The following is a 24,517-nucleotide window of genomic DNA, read 5'->3' as shown; positions in this document are numbered from 1 at the left end:
TAATAATAACAGTAAAAATTATAACAATTTCTTTAGTAGTTGCAGTATTAGAAGTACGCATCATTTAAACCCCTGTTTAATTTTCCTAAGACTTCTGAACTGGTCCATTGTTTGAGTTAGGTGCCTCCTTATGCAGGAATAGGTCAGTGTTAAGTGGCTATACAAAATATAACAAAAAAAGCATTTCTTTGCAAATAGTCAAGTAATACTGGACATAAATAAGTGAAAATGGAGCCAATGTCCAAAGGAAAACTTTGAGAGACCTTCAAAAAACCCAGTGAACTGCTGCGATTAATGTTGAAAAATTACAAGAAAGTCTAGCTCTCTCCTTGAAAAGAAAATACAAAGAAATAAGGGTGGCTCAAGACTTTTGCACAGTAGCATAGCCATGGCATTTGACCTACTTCCTCCCAGTGGTTCATGGGAGGCGTGTTTCGAATTTCTTGTACATCAACCTCCACAGCAGGAGGGGCTTACAGATGTTGTACAGAAGAGCTCGCAAACAATGTTGGAGAATAGTTTGGATTCTTTATTCATTCGCTTGATATCCATTCCATAAACTGTTCTGAGGAAATCGTGAAATTATGCAATAAAAATAACAGCATTATATTTGTCAGAGATCCTTGAATCAAGTCAGCCTCATTACATGTCATTTGCAGTTTGAGGCAAAAGACAAGACAGAAGAAATGTTTTAAAAAGTTTTCTCTCTCAATGTTGGGGTATTTAACCAGGATTCAGAAATATTTGAAATTGTTATTGATAAGCAAACCTTCTACAATCCAACTCTCTTCCAGATCAGCCAGCAAAGCTGATTGACATTTAGCTATAACAATATAATTACTGTAGTTTAAACTTATAAAATTTACATTTTTCAACAAATTTAAAAAATAAAGGTGTAGAAGTATGCCTATTATTGTCAACTCTATGCATTTGTGTCATTTTGGAGGCTATGTTAATGCCAGATGGTGGTAATCATAAATCCTGATTTATTTATATGTTATTTTTAATTGGTAATGCTGTCTGACACTAGATCCAGCACAATTACAGTTATTTCTACATGTTGGAAACAGATGGAAAGAAAGTTTCCACAATATATGTTTTTGCCTTGTTTTCCTTTTAAATGAAAGATTTGTCAAATAAATCAACATATTTGCCAGTTAAAGCTGTGTAATCACAAACTGGGACAGTGGTCTCTGCAGGGCAGAGTCAGCAGACATGAGCCAACAGATCATTGTGACAGGAGAAGCAAAGCTGTAGTCAACAACCATCTCCCTACAAAAGAAAGAGTAAAGAGATCATATAACTTTGTAGAAATGGCTGAATTCTAAAGCAAAACAAAAACCTAAGTACAAAAAATGAAATAAAATGTACCCAGTAACGTCTGCCTCCTGGTTTTTAATCTTTAGTTTTCTAACAGGAGCTTGTTGTACCTCCTCATAAACTGCAGCCTCTACAGCTGGAAAGAGAGAGTGAAGCAACATTGAAAACCAATGCAGCAAGGACACACACACACGCACACACACACACGCACACACACACACAGCTTTTCACTCACCTAAAAGTCCTTCAGCATTGTTGTCCGAGAGACGCTGTCTTAAAACTGGCCAAAAGAATTTTTGGCCATTCTTCTCATGAACTATGATGACCATTCGCATGTCTCCAGTGGCAACGTCTATTTCGTTGTTGCGCACAATCACTGTCACACTGGAAAAACATGCAGTTACTCAACTTTTTTTAAAGCTGTATAAAGGTTCAAGGCGCCTGCACAGATCATGCTACTTGAATGAATTTAGCCTGCTCTGATTCAACAGCAGTGAGGTGCATAAAGTACAGAGCCTTTAATGTTAGCATCTTTTGTAAAAATGAATTTATAACAGTGAATTCATGACAAACCCTACTTCATGTCTGCCCCTGCTATTTTCATTCTGTACTTCAGTACATGGCTTGAACAAATAATTATTTATCCATCCATGCATTTTCGTCCACTTGTCCATGATAGGAGCTGGAGCCTATCCCTGAGAGTTGGGGTACACCCAGGATAGGTCCTCAGTCTGACACAGTGCTGGCTTGGTTTCTAATAAGTAAACTTAAGTCTGTAAATAAATATAAGTGTATGGCTTGCAGTCTACCTCAGCATAAAAAGTGAAGATCTGTATGCACTTGTCTTCCTGTATTCTTGTGCATTTGGGCTTTACTCAAATGCACTCATGTGAGAAACAATCATGTTCTTGCTTTCCTTCTCTGAGACAGCTAATCTCTGTTCTGTGTGTTTTAAATCTCACAGCCTCTTATCATTTTGCCTTTTGGACTCCTTCATGTGACCCACCTCTTCCAATTGCTTTACCTCAGCCACCATTAGCATGTTCTCTCCTAACATTGTCAGGATTCTGATCTGTTACACTATGTCTAATCACCAAATAGCTTATAATTCATACTCTTTACTAAATCTTACCAGTGCTTTCAAATGATCTCCCCTTACTGAAATCACATCCCATCTTCTCAATAATCAACACAAAAAAACCCCAAACTGTTTAGGGGGTTCAGCCTCAGAGATGTCAGCTAACTTGGACAGGTGCTGAGAGAGACAGTCTTCTCATGTAAATCTTGGTGACACAGGTGAATAAGGTCACACATCAGTGCTTAATGCTGAGAGCATGAGGCTCGACCATGATAATACAACATCACCTTCCAGCTGTAAGGTGATCCTGTCCAGTGTAATTTGTTACTGTCTGTCCATCTCGTACAGTGACCCAGTTGGTGTTGATCTCAACATGTTGGCTGTCACTGACGTGTATGAAAATTCTGCTGAAGCCTCCATTTGTAACTGAATCAAGCTCACCATTTACAGACAGTTCTAGAAGAAAAGAGAAATGCTGATCTTATACCACAAACTGGAGTTTTCATATGAAAATAACAATGGGAAAGAAAAACAACAGTTTTTATTACACTGAAAAGAAAAAAAAAAATATTAGGATGGAAAAAGCTAACACTACTGACCCCTGCTGGGATGGTGAAGAAGTTTAAGGCGGACAGGTCCAATAACGTCAAAGCATAGTGGAACAGTCTGATTCTCAGCTTTTAGCAAAAACCTGTGGAGTACAGGAGCTAGAGATACAGAGGTACACAGTGTTAGAACATTTCTAGTGAATAGGAAATATTCACTCTTCTTTTCCAAAATGTGCTTTATAACCCCTGAGCCAGGAATCCAAAATATACACATATGTTCATACATACTATGCAGAGCCTGATTTATATAACATTTTATTCTTACACTTTTGTTTGCTTTTCTTTTTTGTTTTATGGTTTATGAAGAGATTTGAAAAAAAGCCCATGTTTAGAGTTTCCTTCCAGAAAAAAAAGTATGTAATTTGCTGCATATCTGAGTACATCATGCGTCGTTTGGAACTTGCAATACAAAAAAAGCAAACAAACAAAAGAAACCAAACCAAAACAATTATTATTACTTTTTTTTTTATCAACCTGAATGACATCAAGGCAATACAATACCATCAGTGGCTTCCAGAGTGGTAGTATCACGTGAAAGATGAACAACAGCAGGTCGGACATCAGGGACAACAACTGTAAATACATTTAAACAACACGAATTACATACACCAATATTTTAAATCCTTATGTTGCATATTGATTTAATAAACACACCCTGAAACTAACCCATGCTTTAAATGAATAAATAAATAAATAAAGACACGTATTATATTGAATCTCAAAAATCAGCGTCAGGTTTGTAGTGATGGGAAGTTCAGCTCTTTTCAGAGAGCTGGCTCTTGTGGCACAGCTCCCAAACTGGTCTTAATTTATTATTATCTATAGCCTCATATTTTAGCCCTACTTGGCAAATATGGATGCTTTGTGTGTTTATAAACCCTTTTGCATTCATTGTTTTTATGAGAAGCCTTATAATTGCCTAATTTTGTTGTTCTGTCACAAAAGCAGGCATTCTTACTTTTGTTTAATATTTTAATGAAAATTTTCATTTTAATTTAACACAAAAACAAAACACTGCAAAAAAATAAAAATAAAAAAATTCACATAACAGAAACAGAACCAAACTCAGTAGCCGAACAGTATTTCATCAGTGCAGGTTGACATTAAGAAAAACCAAATGCCTCAGCTTGGATGGACTGATGCAGTTTCTCCTCTTAGTTAGTATCTGCTTCTTCTTTAAAGTGCAGCCAGATGCTGCTTTATTTATGTGTGTCAATCATATTTATGTGTTTTCGCACTCTGCTCCTCGACGCTGTCTACCATCTCACTCACTGACTGAGGGGTAGGGACGTGCGGAATGATCCCGAAAATTCGATACTTTTACATTTGAATTTTTACGTTTTACACTCTGTAATATAATATCTTAAAAATGAAAGTTTAGGCAAGAAAGTCAGTAATTTTCAGTTAAAATGTTAATGAAAAGCTCTACGGCTGTGAATCCTTCATCAGAAGAATAGATGTTAGGAAACCCAGTAAACTACGCATTACAACCTTAAGCAGTAATTACATAATATTAAAGCAGCTGCAGTATGTGTGACATCATACCTTGTACGCCACGAGTACGTGTGTTTGAAATTCCTGAAACAACAAAAACACAAATTGATAACATGAAATTAAGAAACATGTTTATTTTGATTTATATATAATACTTAACTAGCCGAATGGCCCAAAATAATAAACAAGGTCCCTTTTTCTTGTTCCCACATAGCAAGGAGGTCTGGCCCGGATCTGGTATCAAGCCGGCACTGCTGGCTGGCTTCTGGCATGATAAGATGTATGTCATCCAGACATGGGCCAGGCCTGACAGAGATGGCACTGTTTATGTGATGGCATGCCATATCTGGCTCGATTGTGGTTTGGGTTCTGTGGCCCAGGCTCATAGAAAACAGGTCTTCCCTGGATCCGGCATCAAGCTGGCACTTCTGACTGACCGGTGTCATGGTAGGGTGTTTGTCAACCAGATGTGGGCCAGGTCTGGCAATGATGGCCCTATTTATGTTCCTATTTTCCTATTTTAGTTAGAAGACCCAAATGCCATGTTGCAGCCAAATGCCATGTTGTAGCCAGCGTTTCAATTGCAGGTTTGACAGGTTTGTGAGGAAGCACTCAGTTAAGAGAAAGTGTGTGATTGGGTGAATGTGGCCTGTTGTATAGAGCATTTTGAGTAATCTGGGAGACTAGAAAAGTGCTATGTAAGAGTCAGTCCATTCACTGTCTGAACAGAGTTTTGTCATGTTACTTTTGCACTGTTTTGCATGTTCCAGAACATGTTGTTATTACATGGCTTGATTAAGGTACACATTAGGCTGACATCTGGGGCCAGACCTGAAACTGTTCTGGGCCAGCACAGGACCAGCAGTGTGTCTACAACTGGCCCGTGGCTGCACACAACTTACACATGGCCCACTTACCGCAAAGAATGACAGCCCTTTGGTGGCCCAGATCAGGTTTGCCAGAGGTAGTCCACACATGGGCCAGCCCAGGACCACCAGTGTGTCTGCAACTGGCCTTGTGCTGGCCCATGTCTGGGCCACATCTGGGAAACCAGATCTGGGCCACCAAAGGGCCGTCATCCTTTGCGGTATGTGGGCCATGTGTAAGCACATTGTGTGGGCCAGATCCGGGCCATACCAATTTTGCTATGTGGGTTGATTCAAACATGTTTTTTTGGTAAAAATGTGTTAATTCAATTCATTACAATGCAATTTTATGTATATAGTGCTAAATTACAACAACAGTTGCTTCACAGCACTGTATATTGTTAGATTATTCACATAGGTTTTGTCTTACTTTTATTATTCTTTTATTTTTTTAATTTTCTTTTTTAATCATTAGAACAACTGAATTAGAAGGTAGTTCAGTTTCTTGAACTTTGAACTTATAGATACTAGAGTTTTAGAAATCTGTCAAAAGCTAGTTTAAAAAATGACTGAATTAACTGAACTTCTCAGAGAAGTCATAAATTAATGAACCATAAAATTCAAGAACTAAACTTATTTTTCTGTTCAGGAATGTGAGTCAATTATGTTACCTTGGCATTAAAAAAAGAATGTGGTTTACTATATTTTCTGCTTTTTCATAAAACAGTAAATCTGAAACTTCACAGATAACAATAATGATATTTTAACATTAAAAATATGTTTTTGATTAAAAAGCTTGCAGATACTGGTGTGTTAATCATTCCAAAAACAAAAAAAATGTTTTGGTAGTTACAATACTGTTAATTTAGAGCAGCCGTTACATAAACCTTGCATTGGGTGATGGTCTAATAAATTTGTTTAGCACTGTACCTGATGAACTGTATCCCATCGCTCCTCCATAGCCTCCAGGGAATTGTTTGTGCATCAAATCTGTGACTAAAAACAAACAGTAACATTTAGGAATTAAATATCTGTTATTTTCTTTAAAAATTGTTTTAGGGTACTGTACAGTTGCCAATCTATGTCTGTGTAGGTTCTCAGTCATCCAGATCATGATAATCTAAGGAAACTGGAAGGAAAAATTACTGGACTTCTTTAAGTTTCTTGAAGACATTTTATCTGAGTAGCGTCTTCAGTTCTAAAATCAAATGGTGGAGAGTCCCAGATAGTTAAACCCTATGGAGGTCGCTTAAGAGGACTATGTATCATGTGACTCATCACACGAGTCAAAGTGTGAAAAAGGCATGGGTCATTATCACTGGAGGTTTGGGGTGAAACCATTGTGGCATCTAACCTCACCTGACGCAAGATGTGAGGGAGGGCTGAGTTGCCTGGGAAGGGATCTCAAAACTGGATTGTTGTAAGCAACCCCTTCTGTTCAAAGATAGTTGTTCACAGTGAACAAAAATGGCCTCTTTCACTCCTCTTTCAGATTATTTATTGTCTTCTCCTTCCAAAATGTGAACATTGGTATCCTCGACAGAGTGACCTTTGACCTTTAGATCCAGATGTACAGCCAAGTCTTTTCCTGTCGAGGTGGTTCTTCTGTGTTGTGCCATGCATTTTTTAGAGTGGGTGTTGGGATTCTCCGATGTTGAGGTCAGAGTACACCTCGCTGTACTGCACAGCATGCATTATTTTGCTTAGCTTGTGTTTGTCCTTGGGATGAACTAGTTTTTGTCTGAGGGTGTGGCTGGGAAGTCATTCGTAGAGAAAATTCTCATTTGGTTTGAGAACTGAAGAATTTTCTCAGATGAGAGGTGATATGGTAAATGGTAAATGGACTGGTTCTTATATAGCGCTTTTCTACTCATCTGAGCACTCAAAGCGCTTTACACAACTTGTGCATTCACCCATTCACACCCATTCGCACAAGCACATCTTTCTAAGTGCTTCATAGCTAACATTCACACACATTCATACTCCGACGGATGCATCGGAGAGCAATTTGGGGTTAGTATCTTGCCCAAGGATACCTGGCATATAGACTAGGGGAAGCCAGGAATCGAACCACCAACCTTCCGATCAGTGGATGACCTGCTCTACCACCTGAGCTACAGCCACCCCTACAACATCTTCAAGAAACTTAAAAAAGTCCAGTTACTTTCTTTCCAAGCTCCTTAGACCAGCATGACCCGGATGACTGAGAGCCTACCCCATCAGGCTTTTGTAGCAGTAAAAAGTTACGATAGTCTCTAATATTATTACAGCCACATTTTCCCATTAATAAATTGAAAAGAAAAATATTTTGAAAGGTCTTCACTTCATAACTATACATAGAGGTTATTGGTATTGTTATTGTTGACGGATGAACAAAACAACAAAATAATTAGAAACAAATTATGAATTTAACGAATTATATATTTTTATTATGAAATCAAGAAACAACTGATAACATTTAGTTAATAATTTTAAATCATTTTTATTTAACCCTTTCATGCATGACAACCATTCACACTCACGTTCACACCTATAGACAGTTAAGAATAATTGACCCAACCCTGCCAATTGCATGTCTTTGAACTGTGGGAGGAAGCCCGAGTACCTGGAGAGAACCCACACAAACACTGGGGGAACATGCAAACTCCACAGGACCTTCTTGCTGTGAGGGAACAGTGCTGTCTAGCAATAATTGTATATATCCAAATTTTAAACCATAAAAATTTTAGACAAATCAGATGTGGTTAAGGAGATTTATATTTATATGGGATGTATATAGAGCTTGGTGACAATATTTGTACACCACTCTATATTAGACATGTTTTCTCAAAGTGCCTAGTTTATTAGTTAGTAATATGTTTATTTATAGTGTATTTACAATGTACAAATTGTACAATTTGTACATTGTAAATAAAAATTTACGTAGCAATTACATCATAATAGAGCAGCTGCAGTGTATGCAACAACATACCTCGATGGACCAAATGATGATGGGCTGAAACAACAAATGCATGAAAAAACTGATTAATTGAAATTAAGAAACATGTTAATTTATATTTACTTAGGGCCAAAAGTAATTCTGACTGACATAAAGTTAAAAACGAGGTCTCTTTTTCTTGTAGATTCAATCATGGTTTTTGGTACACACATTAGAAAAGATAATATAATATGAATTGATATGAACTCTGTTATCTTGGACCCTGGGGTTTCTGTTTCAACACATTCTGCTTCGAAAACATAACATACCGACGCTATGTGACAAATCGTCGGTATGTTACGCTTTCGGCCACCCAATCTGTCTGTATGTTACGCGTTCGGAAACATGAGACCCGCTTGGAATGAATCTACACCTGTACATTTATTTTACTTTCTCATCATGAATTGCTTTTGAAAACACTATCTAACATGATTACGGTTGTGATTAAGGTTAGAGATAAGGTTATGGTTAGAGTTATGGCTGGAATACATGGCTGGAATGTGTGTTACCACTGAGAGTGTCATTGAATTGGATTCCAGCCACAATCCGGCGCGTATCATAGGGACATGGAAGATTACCTTTCGTGTTCCTATGGGACGCTTCGGGACGTGACAAAGCGTCGGTACATTACGCGTTTGGAATGAGAATGGTCTGTTTTGCGCTTTGTATTCAATTTTGGATGCTTGTGTTAATCTAATTTCTGTTCATGGTTATAGTTTTGTTCATATTTTATTCCTTGAATTTCAGTTTATTCCTGTCTTCCCTGTGTTTCTCATTAAATCTCTGTTTCTGTTAGCCATTTTTGTGTTCCTATTTTGTTTTGATAGTCTTTTGTCTTTTGTGCTTTATATTCAGTTTTACTAGCCTTATCGTATCCCTTATTAAGGTCAGAGTTGTTAGCCTGTGTTTCCATTCTACCCTGATTGTTCTCAGTGTCTTTGTATTTATAAACCCTAAGTTTGTCTGCCAGTTTGTTCCCAGATCCTTTCTTGTGTTTTACCCATTATTCCTAGTGCTCTAGACTGGATAACCATAGAGCTTTATATAGAGCTTACTTACAACAGTCTATGTTAGTCATGTGTTGTGGGGCGTGGTCTGTGGTGCCGTGCGGACGCACCTGCACAGTACCCACAATCACGCCCGCTGTGTTAAAACACGGTGAATCGGGATTTGGGGGTGAGCTGTAATAAAGATGGCTCTGAACGACAATCTCTGGACCCGCTGTGTCTCAATCACACCATATCATGTTTTCTAACAGTACCTAGTTTATTAGTTAGTATAGGTTTACTTATATAGTGTATTTATAGTTATTAAGTTAGTACAACCTTAAGCAGTAATTACATCATATTAAAGCAGCTGCAGTATGTGTGACATCATACCTTGTATGCCATGAATATCTGATCTTAAGAAACTTCCTGAAACAACAAAAACACAAATTGATAACATGAAATTAAGAAACATAGGAAAAATTTCTATTTATATATAATACTTAACTAGCCGAATGGCCCAAAGTAATAAACAAGGTCCCTTTTTCTTGTTGATTCAAACATGTTTTTTTTTATAAAAATGTGTTAATTCAATTCATTGCAATGCAATTTTATGTACATAGTGCTAAATTACGACAACAGTTGCTTCACTGCACTTTATATTGTTAGATAAAGACTGCAATAATACAAAGAAAACAGAAAACCCCAACAATCATATGGCCCCCTATGAGCAAGCGCTTTGGCGACAGTGGGACACAAGAACTCCCTTTTAACAGGAAGAAACCTCTAGCAGAATCGGGCTCAGGGAAGGCGGCCATTTGTCATGACTGGTCAGGGTTAGGGGAGGAAGACAGGACAATGACACGCTGTCGAAGAGAGCCAGAGATGAATAATATCTAAGAATGAAATGCAAAGAGGTGGATAAACAGTAAGTTTTTGTGTTCCCATTTCATTTTCATAGTCTTTAGTCTCTTGTGCTTCGTATTCAAGTTTACTTCTCTTGGCTTATCTTCTTATTTTCTTAAATTCATTTGTGCTATGCTTCTGTTTCAATTCCACCCTGGTTGCCCTCTGTGTATGTCTATTTAAACCAAACCCACAGTTTGTGTCTGTTCACTGTTACATTATACTGAAGTCTTCAGTGTTTATTCTGCCAGTTTGTTCCCAGATCTTTCCTAGTGCTCTATCTTGTTTTCTGTGTGTTGTTTGCAGTTTGGGTTTGTTATGGAGTTACAAGGCTTGATAAACTTTTTTGCTACGCCTGGCTGTGTCTTTCTATTTGGGCCCTCACTACATTAACATTGGTGTAAGGCTCTGTTTTTGCACATTATACTACAATAAAAAAATACAGTATCTTCTAAATTTGGACAGGAATTTAATGAAAGCCCTTTTTTAAGTCATAATCTATCATTGTTAAGGAACCATTGTGTGGCAGTCATACAGCTTTTTTTTTAACTGGCAACTGACAGAAGCACACTTGACATAAAGGATGTCAGAGTGGAGACACCTGTGGAAACACAGTTGAACTGAATTTTACTGAGACAAGGTGAAGCAAAACTGAACAGAACTCACATGAGATGAGGAACTATCAAAATGAAACAGGAAGTAACACTGCAACCAGGACTAAGACATACTAATTTGAATGAACTAACGGGGACTACAGAGACAGGACGCAGAGAGACCAAACGTGGACACAACTAGGGAGACATATGTAAACAAACATGGGAGCAAGAGTGACTTCCCACAGGGAATACTGAGGACAAAACACAAAGAGGAGACTAGGACAGACTGGCCATGAAAGAGACCTAACATACTCAAACAAGGAACCAAGAACTAAAGGCAAAACACAGAGGCACTAGGAAATACTATACTCAAGACTAAATAAAGCAGAACTTGAACATAAATCGTGCCTTAAACCCAAAAGAAACTAATTTTGGTTCCACAAAAACACACAACACAGAACCATGATGATAATGTCTTTAAGTTTTGTGCCAGCACTAATCTTATATTAGTTTTATTTTTTATTTTTTGCATTAACATAATACAAATCTATCCCTAAAACCCATTTTATGTGTTTTTAAAAGCTAAAAACTTAAATTTTACTATAAAAGAAAAAAAGCAACACTTAATGCAAACATATGCAAAAATATTGATCCCTTATTTCTTTATATTGTCATTTTTAAAGTTTTATTGAACAACACAATTTCTTTCAACATTGGCTGCTTTTTTTTTTTAGTATTTTTAGATGAATTATTTTATTTTATTTTATTAACACTGAGTTATGAATAACTCATACATACAAAAACCACCTAATTGAAGGGGTGACACAGTGTTTTATCTATACATAATAGACAACTTAGCAAAGAACTCATTTTAAATGGTATCGCCTACAAGCAAACACGGCATTTGGTTTAATAGCTGGTTTAATAACAATTTAATCTGTGAAAAATGCCAAAGATAACAGGCATAAATAGTTGTTTGGGTTTTTGTCTTTTTGCACTAGCAAGATGATTCCCCGAGAGCTATCAGGTAGGAAGTCCGCCTTGTAGGTAGTTAATTTAAAACTCTAAGGAAACTAGAAAACTAGAGATTAAGATAAGAAGTGGCAGTCTTAAACAGATAAGAAGTGACAGTCTTAAACAGATTTATGGATTGCTGTCCCCAGTGTTGGGTCTCAACATTATTGAAGTAGTGTGGGTTCATCTTAAAAGAGAGCAGAGCAAAAGGCAGCCAACATCCAAAGAAGAGCTTCAAGAAGACTTGATAACTATTACTAACCACTACTTAAATAAATTAGGAGAAAGTTTTTCAAAGTCCAATGTGTGTTTAATGTAATGCCAAATAATATACAATGTAGTATGAACTGTGTATTGCTGTGTAATTCTGAAATTTTTTTATAATTCATTCACTGTTACAAGATTCAAAATGGAATCAATTCCAAGAGATAAATACAGAGCTGGATTCTTCATTTTTAATCTATTGCATTAAAAAACCAAAAAACAGTAAATACTCTTAAAATCCATATATTATGCTATACTGTAAGAGGGAGATTAAATGTTTTATTCTTTAAAGTAGAAAATGCAATATCACAAAATACAGACTGGGAATGTGTGCATGTAGGTGTGGTAAGTACAAACTCATTCTTAAATGGCTATATTCTTTCAAATAGGAATAAACTTCACCATAGTAACAGTTATTGACATGATTTATTGCTATCAAGAGTAGCACACAGTTTCCCAGAAAGTCAGTTCCATTTGTCTGGACATGATTAAAGTGGATTCTTCAGACTAAATAAGTCACAACATTTCGCTCACTGAAAATGCTGTGGCCAGATCAACAGAATGGTTTTTCTTCCTCATCCGGATTATTGAGTATGCATCAAAACATACAGTTTTGAAAATAAGAATGTGGAGTGATGGAATTACCTTTACGTTGCACACTTTTTGCTGAAAAGACAAAGATGACATGAATTATAGAGACAGTCAAAAATTTCTGATCAGTTAATGCATTTTATTTGTTAAACCTTTTGAATGTAAACTGAAAATCTGCATTTTAATCAAAATCCACTGTAGTGGAGGCAAAACTGCAAAAACGTATCATTTTGAAAAAATGTCAGCATGTCCGATCAAGAAAGTGAAATGTTCTACTTGATGACTGCCATGGTTTGTGGTTTTTGGAGTAGTTTTGTGTTTTTTTGGTCTTTCAGTAAGTATTCTCAGTTGTGGTTATTATGTGTGAGTTTTGATGTTTGAAGTTTAGAACTTTTAGTTTCTTTTCTTAATTTTTGTAATCATAGTGATGCCTCTGTTTCTGGTCTGCACTGGTTAGTATCTATTAATAGTGGTCCAAGAAAGGAACAGTGGTGAACCAGCGATGGGGCCATAGGTTCCTAGGATCACTGAGAAATGTGGGGAACAAAGACTGGCATGTGTGGTTTGATTTAACAGATGAGCTACTGTGGCTCAAAGTTCATGCTAGTTCTGATAGAAAGGTATTACAATACTCAGTGGATGGCAGTTTGATGCGCATTGGGTTTTTCCTTAACTTGACAATGACGTTAGTCTACTCACCAGATGAACGGCCACCCGGGCGACTACTAGGAGCCAAATATTGTCTTGAAAATGACTGATCTACAGGGGGCTGCCATCTCTGTGGTGTTTCACCTTCCTCTGGTTTATGAAGCACATCTGTGTTCTCTCCTGGAGGCTTTGTGACCACCATAGATGTGAGAGGAGTCACAAAACTGTATTTCAGTGACAGCTCCAAAGCCTCCTTCTTTACTTTCTCTTTCTCCGGTCCAGATAACTGAAGCCTGTGTCACAAAATATTAAATAAATATGAACATTAAGAAAGAATTAAATGTGCACTTGATAACTTCTGCATGTCCTTGGCCCATCTCGAGTGTTTTTAAAGTACTGCTGTATAGGTGGAATTTTTAGAAAATGGAAAGATTAGATTAGATTAAATTTTGTGATTCTAATCATAAAAATGGATAAAACAATAATTTGTGTGTAATATTATCACACAAATGGTGACAACAGTGAGTTCATGTGCCACGCTTCTTTTTAAAGCTGGTCCTCATTTCCAGATCAACTGAAAAATTTACTGATACGTTCAATAGAATGTAAAATACGGGTTTTTAGGTCATCGGCTGCCTGCTAATATGAAACAAATTTTCAACACAGGTTAGCCTCAAACAGAGCTATGCAATTTGAAATGTGTTTTGTTTTGTTTCTGTAATGAATCATTTCAGTCATGACTTGTATACTGAACTGTGTTCATGGTAGTTTTCATGATAGATTTCTAACTTGTTTACAAAGTTGTGACTCAGTTATTTATGGTGGCAGGTGCTATCAGTGTTATGAAATAGAAACACAACACGAGAGGCAGGTTAGGAATCTTTTACCATTAGCTACTTTCAGCCACTCCCTTATTCACAAGCTGGTCCACATTTTATGATCGGGCAGCTTTTTATCATCATCATCTTTATTTATAAAGCACTTTAAAAACAACCACAGCTGACACAAAGTGCTGACATTAGAACTAAATAATACAATTAGATGAGGTATAAATAAAACCCAAATAAAAGAAGGAAAAAAGTAAAATAATTAATTAGTTAGTTAATAAATGGTTTAATTCAAAGAGAAACTAAGTCTCACTACGGTCAAAAGAAAGCTTTTTATGCAGCTTTTTATGCCAAATGCCCTTCCTGCCACAACCCCAAGGGATTTGTGACTCCTCTCAGAATCAAACCTGGGGTCTTTGCTCCTTAGAAACATGTATAAAGCTGGTCAAAATAAGGAAATTACTGTAAATATGTTACCTCAGGGAAATTATTAAATAACTTTGGCCTTTTCTAAAAGCCCAACTTTATTGTGCATTTCACCATTAAATAGTTTAAGGGAAACTGTTAGGAACAGTCAAATGAGGAAAGATGGCATATATTATACTCACTCTTTGTCAAGAAGCTGTTTAACTGTGAGGTAGGCCCAAACCCTCTGGATACGGTCATCAGACACTGTTTGAGTGGATTCCACGGTTTCATTTGGATTAGAGAATATTATTCTTCTATTACTCTGTAACAATTCAAATGCAATGTAATGTCAGTATAGATACATGGAAAACAGTTTAAGAAAATGACAGCTGATGAGTACTGTGACTCTCTCTTTACCGAAATGGCCACAACTTGAGGGGTGAAGGTTTCAATGTTATTATCTGTGATCTCACCGGCCACCACAATCTCAGAACCATTATAATACTGACTGAAGTTAGTCTGGGTTAGATTGGTCCCACCCACATAGATCATTGTCACATCTGTTAATAGAGGTGTGGCCACCTCTTCATAGAAACCCTGTTGACATAAAATGTGAACATTATACAAACTATTCTTGTTTTTTCTGTCAATCCTCTGCGATTTTTAAATCACATCATAAGAGTATTTACTGTATAAGGAAAATTACCTTCAGCTGTAAATCAGCATCAGAGTCTTCATATATCCGGCGTGCCACACCGTTATTTTGCAGCGACATTTTTTCAAGAAACTTAAAATCAACATCAAAACCAAAACCAAGACAGTACAGTGGGAATTTGCCTGCAATAGCCTGTCTTACATTTGACTGAATATTCTCCAGGTTTGTCACCCCTGAAAAGACACAAGATATACCCAGATAAGGTCAGAAATAACAGTCTCAATAATGCTAAAAACCACTTGATAAAAAAGCTTAAAACATATAACTAAATTAAATACAGTGTTTAATCTAATCCCCTATTCTTGAAGTATTCTTGCACATTTATGTAAATGTGTGCTTTATTATAACCTGAGGTTGGGTCTCCATCTGTAAGAAGTATCAGAATAGATGCTGAACCTTCTCTGCTATAATCATTCAGCATACGTGCTCCTTGCAACACTGCTTCATTTATATCTGTGGCTGAAATTCAACAACAAACAAGCAAAGTTTCAGTCCAGACATTTTCCTGTCAAGTGTTCATATTCCAAAATATATATGTTTACTGCAACTTCTCACATCCTCTAGCTTGTATATTGCTTGCAAAGTTTTTGGCACTTTCCAGGTTTTCTCTGTTGGCCTGAACGAGTTCTCGCTTCCAGTGAAAAATGTTGCCATTAAAAGTGATCAGACCAAAGTGATCATCTTCTGCCAGATCATTCAAAATGTGGATTAATGCGGTCCTAGTCTGGGAAAAAACATGTTACATTTTTAAAGTGATTTAAACATATTACATGTTTTAGAATTATAGAGTGAAAAACCACCACAAAAGTGTTGATAAAAAGTGCTTTCCCTTTTCCTGATTTCATATTTTTTCCATATTTGTCACAGTTGCATGTTAAAGATCATTAATTTAATTTTAACATTAGGCATAGATGACCCGAGTAAATGCAAAATGCAGTTTTTAAATGATCATGATTTAAATAAAATAAATAAATAAATAACCATATGTGTCTGTTTCCATGTGTAAAAGTGATTCCCACCCTCCTAATTAAATGTTCATGAATTAACTAAGCTTAACCAAGCAAAGGTGATTTCCACACCCAGGCCTGGTTACTTCCTGACATATTGAATCAAGAAGCCATTTAAACAGAACATGTCTGAAAAAGTGAAGTGGGCTAACAAATATCAACAAACAACACAACAAGCCCTAAACTAATGAAACTTAAGAACACCTGAGAAACAAAGTTACTGAGATATATCAGTCTGTAAAAAATTATCTGTTTGTGCATTGAAGCTCAAGCATACTAAAATTATGGCGCAAGGCAGTGATCCAAAACACACAAGGAAGTACACCTCTGAATAACTGAAAACAGAAATAAATGAGTAAAATAAATAAACAATCCATGTCAGGACTTAAATCCCGTTAAGATGCTTTGGCATAGCCTTAAACTGACCGTTGTAAACCCTCAAGTGTGGCTGAAAGAATTCTGCAAAGAAGAATGGTCCACAACAACGTTAAAGACTCATTGCAAGTTATCTCAAAGACTTGATCGTACTTCTTGCTGCCAAGGCCAATTATTAGTTTTAGAGTGCAATTATTTTTTTCACATAGAACCGGTTTCATATGCTGTGTGCGGCAGGCAGGATTGGAGGACCCAAAATGCAGACTCGACAAAACTAAACTCAAACCTCAGCTTAATTGCTGGAATCCAAGATAACAAAACAAACTGGAAAAAACATGAACTAAGCAGGCAGGCTGAACACACGGCAAGAAAGGAGGGAGAACATGACGCTGAACAGAGGGAAACGCAGACACTAAATACAAGAGAGAAACAGGGCAAAGAGGAAACACCTGAGAAACACAGCTGGCAGCTAATCAAGCAGACAAGACGGGAGAGAAGCACACACACACACACACACACACACACACACACACACACACACACACACACACACACACACACACACAACCACACACACACACACACACACAGATATCCAAAACCAGAAATACTAAGTAAACTCAGGAGCATAAGCATAGTAAACTAAGAATTAAACAATTCAGAGAAGATTAAAAAAACCTCAACCTCAAAACACAGTAAAAACAAACCACTGGGTCAACGACACAGGTACCCTAACAGGTGATACTTTTGGAAATTGTTTTTTCCAAAATAAATAAAATCATCATCATTTAAAAAAAGCATTTCGTATTTACTTGGGTTGTCAGTATCTAATACTAAAATCAAATAAATCTAAAGCATGTTGGTGTGATAAAGATGCAAAAATTAGGGAAGGGGGCAAATAAAGATCCTTCAAAGAATTTACCTGGAGAATTTTTCTGCCACGCATTGAGCCACTCTGATCAATAACAAAGACAACATTTTTTGGCACTCGAGGAAGATCAGATGGAGCAAAGTGATGAACAAAGTATCCGTCAGATTTCTAAGGAGCAGTGAGAAGAAGGTTCTTTGGTCAAAATATAATTAAAGGAGCAGAAAGATATAATATTAATTCAGCATTTTTTTTTCTCTTTGTGTGTACATTGATAATTGACCAGGTTTTACCTTGATGTGTCCGAGTCCATTGTCCCTGTTAACATCATAAACAATAACTAGATCTCCATTCATACCCTGATCACTACAGCTGTCACACATCTTCTGTTGGTCAACCGTTGGATAGAAATACACCCACGCCTGGAAACAGAATGTAATTAATTCTTTAGGCTCATGAGAGACAGAGAGGTCAGTGATTTTAATTTCTGTTTACTTGATCAAAAAATTGTGTCCTTTGCTTCCAAACCTTTGATTGCATTAATCTGAAAGGCGAGAATGTACAAGCTGAATTTCAAAATATTCTGCACAATGTGTAAGATCTTAATATAAACAAAACTTTCAAACAACTTACACTCCATATTAAAGAATAAAAGTCAGCAGCTTAAAATTCAGTTTTCTAACAAGTCTAATTATACTAAAAATTATTCACAATAGGTCAGTGACATGACTGGGCATAAAAAGAGGGCCTGTGAATTTCAAAGATGGAGTCTCACCACTTTCTCAAAGACTGTCTAGGAAACTAGACAGTTATAATATGATATATTAAAAGATTCAGAATATAGAGACATATGTTTTTACTCAAGGACCAAATGTTTGAATCAATATTTTATCATTGTCCATTCAGTTGGCACCACATCTAAAATAGACGAGACTTTGTAGTAGTCAAAGGAGTTTGCAAAGAAAAGCGTCTGGACTTCTTTAAGTTGCTTGAAGACGTTTCACCTCTCATCCGAGAAGCTTCTTCAGTTCTAAGGTCAAATGGCCGAGAGTCCCAGATTTAAACCCAGTGGGAGTATCCCCAAGGAGGGACAAAGGACCCCTGGTGATCCTCTAATCACATGCGCCCAGGTGTGAAAGCGGGTGTGGGACCTAATCAGCCAGGGTTTCGGGTGAGCCCATTGTGAAACCTGGCCCCACCTTGTCATGTGAATTCCTGAGGTCAGATGGCCCAGGATATGAGTGGGCGTTAAGGCGTCTGGGGAGGGAACTCAAAACTGGATTATAGATGGCAGACAGATGGTGTCGTAAACCACCGCCTCTGTTCAAAGATGGTCGCTCACAGTGGACATAGATGGCCTCTTTCACTCCTCTTTCAAACCATCTGTCCTCTCTGTCCAAAATGTGAGCCAAAGGACTCAATTTCGCCATTTCTCCGCTACAGTTGCCCATAGTGGACCTCATCACAGCCACAGAAACCGCCATACGGATTAATAAATTATCACAGACAGAAGCAGAGCAAATCAGGATGAAAGTCTCAGCCACCCTCTCCAGTGCAAAAGTCCCTCCGTCTAACCTTACACTACAAGAAAAGAAGGCCGTCGCTTCCCTGAGCAAAGACCACAACATCACCATATTACCAGCAGATAAGGGAAGGTGCACCGTGGTCCTAAACACAACAGATTACCACACAAAGATCACTACTCTCCTCAGTGACAACAACGCCTACGAACCTTTAAAATGAGACCCCACAAGCAGCTACAAAAAGAAAGTTATAGCTTGCCTTCAAGACCTTGAAAAGGACAAAATCATTGACCGCCTCACATATCACCGCCTTTATCCAGGGGATGCCATACCCTGCATTTATGGACTTCCTAAAATCCACAAGGAAGGGGTCCCACTCAGACCCATAGTCAGTAGCATAAACTCAGCCACTTATAACATTGCAAAACACCTTGCTACCATCCTCGCACCTCTCGTGGGGAACACCCCACACCACATCAAGAACTCCACCGACTTCACCGACAAGGTCCAGAAACTTACCCTGGATCCAGATGAAACCATGGTGTCCTTTGATGTAGTCTCTCTCTTCACTTGCATACCCACCACGGAAGCAGTGGAGACTGTCAGAAAACGACTACAAGAAGACAGCTCCTTGGAAGACAGGACCAACTTCACACCTGATCAGATTTGCACACTGTTAGACCTCTGCCTCACCACAACATACTTCAAATACAACGAAGGCTTCTACAGACAAAAACATGGCTGTGCCATGGGCTCCCCGTGTCACCTATTGTAGCCAACCTTTACATGGAGGAAGTGGAAAGAAAGGCTCTTGGCTCTTTTAAAGGGAGAGTACCCAGCCACTGGTACAGATATGTAGATGACACCTGGGTCAAAATCAAGACACAAGAAGTGGAATCCTTCACTGCGCACATTAACGCCGTGGATAAAAACATCAAGTTCACCAGGGAAGACACAAAGGACAACTGCTTGCCTTTCCTGGACTGCGCTGTGCACATTGAAGAGAATGGCAACCTCAACATTGAAGTTTACCGGAAGCCCACACACACGGACCAGTACCTCCTCTTTGACTCCCATCACCCTCTGGAACACAAACTTGGAGTAATCAGGACCCTACACCACCAGGCAGAACATGTTCCTCTAAGCCTGAAGGAAAAAGAAGGAACACACACATGTAAGGAAGCACTGAAAACATGCGGTTATCCGAACTGGGCGTTCATAAAGTCAGCAAAGAGGCACAGAAAAGAAGATCAGACACCAGCGAGGGAGGATAAGAAAGACAGACGCAACAACGTTGTCATCCCCTATGTAGCGGTGTATCAGAGAAACTCAGGAGAGTTTTCTCCAAGCACGACATCCCAGTGTACTTCAGACCCAGCAACACACTCAGACACAAACTGGTTCACCCGAAAGACAAAACTCCAAAACACAGACTTAACAACGTGGTGTATGCTGTACAGTGCAGCGAGGAATGCCCAGACCTCTACATTGGAGAGACCAAACAGCCACTCCACAAGCGCATGGCACAACATAGAAGAGCCACCTCCACAGGACAAGACTCAGCAGTCCATCTGCATCTTAAGGATAAAGGTCACTCTTTCGAGGATGCCAATGTTCACATTTTGGACAGAGAGGACAGATGGTTTGAAAGAGGAGTGAAAGAGGCCATCTATGTCCACTGTGAGCGACCATCTTTGAACAGAGGCGGTGGTTTACGACACCATCTGTCTGCCATCTATAATCCAGTTTTGAGTTCCCTCCCCAGACGCCTTAACGCCCACTCACATCCTGGGCCATCTGACCTCAGGAAATCACATGACAAGGTGGGGCCAGGTTTCACAATGGGCTCACCCGAAACCCTGGCTGATTAGGTCCCACACCCGCTTTCACACCTGGGCGCATGTGATTAGAGGATCACCAGGGGTCCTTTGTCCCTCCTTGGGGGATACTCCCACTGGGTTTAAATCTGGGACTCTCGGCCATTTGACCTTAGAACTGAAGAAGCTTTTCGGATGAGAGGTGAAACGTCTTCAAGCAACTTAAAGAAGTCCAGACGCTTTTCTTTGCAAACTCCTTTGACTACGATGACCTGGATGACTGAGAACCTTCACAGACAGACTTTGTAGTAGCAATCCCTGCATGAGCTCAGGAACACTTGAGAAGACCATTGTCAGCTAATATGGTTTGTTGTTGTATACACAAATAAAAAAAAAGAAAAAGAAAAATCAACAAGATTGTGAAACACTTATTTCTTATTTGAATTTCTTATTTCGTATTGAATGTGGACTGACGTGATAAGAAATGCAGCTGTCATGTACACATGACATGGATAACTTGTGTATTTGTATATTTCTGTTTAGCTTCCACCATTTAATCCTTGCCTCTTCCTTCCCTCGCTTCCTCTTCCTGATTTTCAAAGGCATCCTACAACCTACCATCCTATCCTGATAGTATCTATTTTATTGTCTGTTGTGACAGGACTTAGGTTCACTTAATGCTTTACAAAACTGAGAATTCCAATATACTGTACCTCTTTATTTATGTGTGTTTTAGTGATGGCATTAGCGAGGGCTTTGGTGCTCAGGCCTCCTTTCACATCGATGAAACGGATGCCAGCTTCCTCTTGAATGTGCACATCCACCTGGTATTAAGTACAGTAAATATAAGATCTAGTCATGGCTTACCTCAGCATTGTTCTCCTAAACAATCACTGAACAGATGGCAATAAGACAATCACCTTGAAGTCTCTGACAGGCTGCATGGGTCGAGCATGAATTTGCAGCTCGTACTTGCCATGTGTACGTTTCATTAATTCCTCATATGTGAGTTCAAAGGTGACCTTTTTGTGAGCAGCCACAGTTACTGAGGTCTTAAATTCCTCCAGAGTCCTTCCTACAGAACTATAGCAGAAACAATAATCATTTCCTTAAATAGAATTTTACAGCAGGTTATTGCTAAAATGAGAATATTAAAAAAACAGAACAAAAAAACCCCAAAACCTTCTGGGGGTAGTCCTCTACCTCCCAGTCTTACCTCTCCCAGCCCTCCCTCTTCCCCACTCTGTCATACAACATGTCCTTCACATACATAGGGTCTTGAAGGGAGGGGGTCATGGATCGCATAGGTTACAGTGAGTGAGGTCATTCATGTGGCTTGGCTGGCTGTTCTGCACAATGATTCCTCTGTTCATGAGTGTAATTAGCTGCACCAATGTTTATTAACACTATAGTTTTCACATGGTCATATTCATCCAGTACACTCACACTCCACAACACACCAACCCAACTCAACACTGAGTGGGAAGAGGGGACATATCCCCACACCCTTGTTTCAAACACCCTGCCCTGTGATGGGGGTATCCAGGAGGTTTGTGGTGCGCTTTGGCTTTGTCCCATTTGGTCCTGTAGGATTTTCACCCTTTGGCCCCCCAAAAAACTTGTTTTGCATGACTGAGAATTGTTTTTTTTTTATGTCAAGTTATGACTGAACTCAAATACCTGACAAGTCCAGCACTTTCACCACGGGACACAGCTTCAGTGTACTGCTGCTGAGCTTGCTCCTTAGCTTTCACAACACCATCATAAACTTGGCCATCGATAAACCTGGAGGACCAAGAGAAGCCCTGGTGTAAATACACACTATTGAGTATCCTGTAATTTGTTTTTCAGTGTAGTTCTTTATTTGCAAATGTCTCTGGATGGTTACACATTATTTTAACTTCACACACATTCGAAATTTACTGATGAAGGCATTCTTGGGAATCCGAACATGGAATTCAATTTCCTTTGACTCGTCTACACGATTGGCTACACGGCTTGTGATGACAGTGGTGGCATAACGACTGGTCACTGTGGAGTTGATGTGAAAGCTGTAGATGTCCCAGTCATCCTGAGCAAACACAGGAGGCACATTTTTAAAAAACTGGCTTGGGTGATCTTATTGGTTGACCAAAGGTCAGATGTATTCGAAAAACAATGTGTTGGTGGATGACATCAGTGAAATCTAATTGGTTTAACTGCAGTAACACCCTATTCTTTTTATTTTTCCTCTAGTTTTAACTATTACATTCTTTCCCTAAAGAGTTGATTTCCCAGACCGACTGGGAAACAGAAGTTTCCAAAGTCAGAATAATATTACATTATTTAAGTTAAAAAAAAGAATAGACAAGAAATATTTACTTAATGGGAGTTGGCATTTTTAACCTTAACCTTAGAACTTACCAGTACCGTTATCAATACCAAGCTTTAACTATTAAAATTTGCTCAAATTTCCTTTTGACTTCGACCCAGAGCAAGAATAAAGTAAATATGCAAACAGAGATTGATCAAAATTCCTTCAATTCACGAGACATTATGCGATCTTACTGTATATTAGCTAGCTAAAGACTTTAACCTTTTATTTTTGCCCCCTCAACATCCGTAATGCAAACACGCACACAGACACACATTTTTTTAGATTTTGGATTCTTGAAGTGGTTCTGTGGCCCTTTTTAAGTATTATGATCTTACCTTGTTTGGCAGTGTGGAGGCCAAAGACAGCAGCAGTCCAAAGAGAGTGATTTGCACCACAGTTCTCTCCATTATGCCTCCTACCAGAGTGCAACCAAGGCAGCTGAAACTGCCTTTTGAACTCAAACAAGGACAGCACTGCTGTGTAAATATTTTTAATATTTAAAGAGCAAACTCTACTTTCTGTCCTCTTTTGCCAGCAATAACAAACACCCCCACACACAAAACACTACTCCAACAAAGTGATTTTCCTGCAGTTTTGTGAGCTTTAATGTTGACATTGAGGGTCAAATCGGTGCACTTTACCAGGACTTTGTTACCACAACAATCTTTTCATTTGTGATAAGCCACAGTGTTCTGATAAAGATACATGAAGACAATTTGACTTTGTAATTATTGGTGAAACTGAAAGAATGCATTAAATTACATTTTCGATAAGACAAATCAGTGTTGTGCAACATAAAAATCAGTCAGTGGTCTCTGAAGGGCAGATTCAGCAGACATAAGCCAGCAGGTCATTGTGAGAGGAGAGACAAGGGTATAGTCAACAGTGCTCTCAACTGCAAAAGAGACATCAAATTAGTTAATACATCTTTTTCATGTAAAACAAAGGGGGCCTAGCAAAAAAATTTGGGAACCACTGCGTTAGATTACTAATTACTGAAAAAAGTAATGGCTTTCCCATCACTGGATATGGGGTTGTGACATTCGGTGAGCCCCTGCCATTTTCATTCCTAAATAAATTGATTATTTTAACTCCTTACAAATAATCAAAGTGCACCTCATCAGAACCTTTTCATACCTAGTTGAGAATTGATACTTAGTAACATCTCAATAACATCTCATTTACATTAAATTGTAAAGATAAAACCCCAGATAAAGTAGATCAAATTAGTGCTCTGCGGATGGATGTTCCAGAATAATTTTTTGTCTTGTTT

The 24,517-nt window shown here is 38.3% G+C and overlaps 1 protein-coding gene across 1 annotated transcript; it reads right to left on the bottom strand.

The window, feature by feature from the left end:
* Positions 1 to 508: 508 nt before the first annotated feature.
* Positions 509 to 24,165, bottom strand: LOC116313688 (inter-alpha-trypsin inhibitor heavy chain H3-like). The gene is made up of 24 exons (XM_039612424.1): positions 23,580 to 24,165; positions 22,799 to 22,959; positions 22,569 to 22,673; positions 21,809 to 21,971; positions 21,602 to 21,712; positions 17,842 to 17,970; positions 17,603 to 17,719; positions 15,854 to 16,022; positions 15,647 to 15,757; positions 15,290 to 15,471; positions 15,001 to 15,180; positions 14,784 to 14,905; positions 13,400 to 13,641; positions 12,755 to 12,775; positions 9,723 to 9,758; positions 8,338 to 8,361; positions 6,297 to 6,362; positions 4,552 to 4,584; positions 3,508 to 3,579; positions 2,998 to 3,105; positions 2,686 to 2,854; positions 1,556 to 1,704; positions 1,372 to 1,456; positions 509 to 1,272 (listed from the first exon to the last, which is right to left on the bottom strand). The coding sequence occupies exons 1-24, from the start codon at positions 23,649 to 23,651 to the stop codon at positions 1,158 to 1,160; spliced, it is 2,742 nt and encodes a 913-aa protein (XP_039468358.1). The 5' UTR covers positions 23,652 to 24,165; the 3' UTR covers positions 509 to 1,157.
* Between the last annotated feature and the right edge of the window lie 352 nt (positions 24,166 to 24,517).

The sequence above is a fragment of the Oreochromis aureus genome, linkage group 5 (genome assembly GCF_013358895.1).
Source record: "Oreochromis aureus strain Israel breed Guangdong linkage group 5, ZZ_aureus, whole genome shotgun sequence".
Lineage (NCBI taxonomy): Eukaryota > Metazoa > Chordata > Actinopteri > Cichliformes > Cichlidae > Oreochromis > Oreochromis aureus.
Note: the sequence above shows the minus strand (reverse complement) of the source record. Positions and strands in the feature narration are given on the sequence as shown.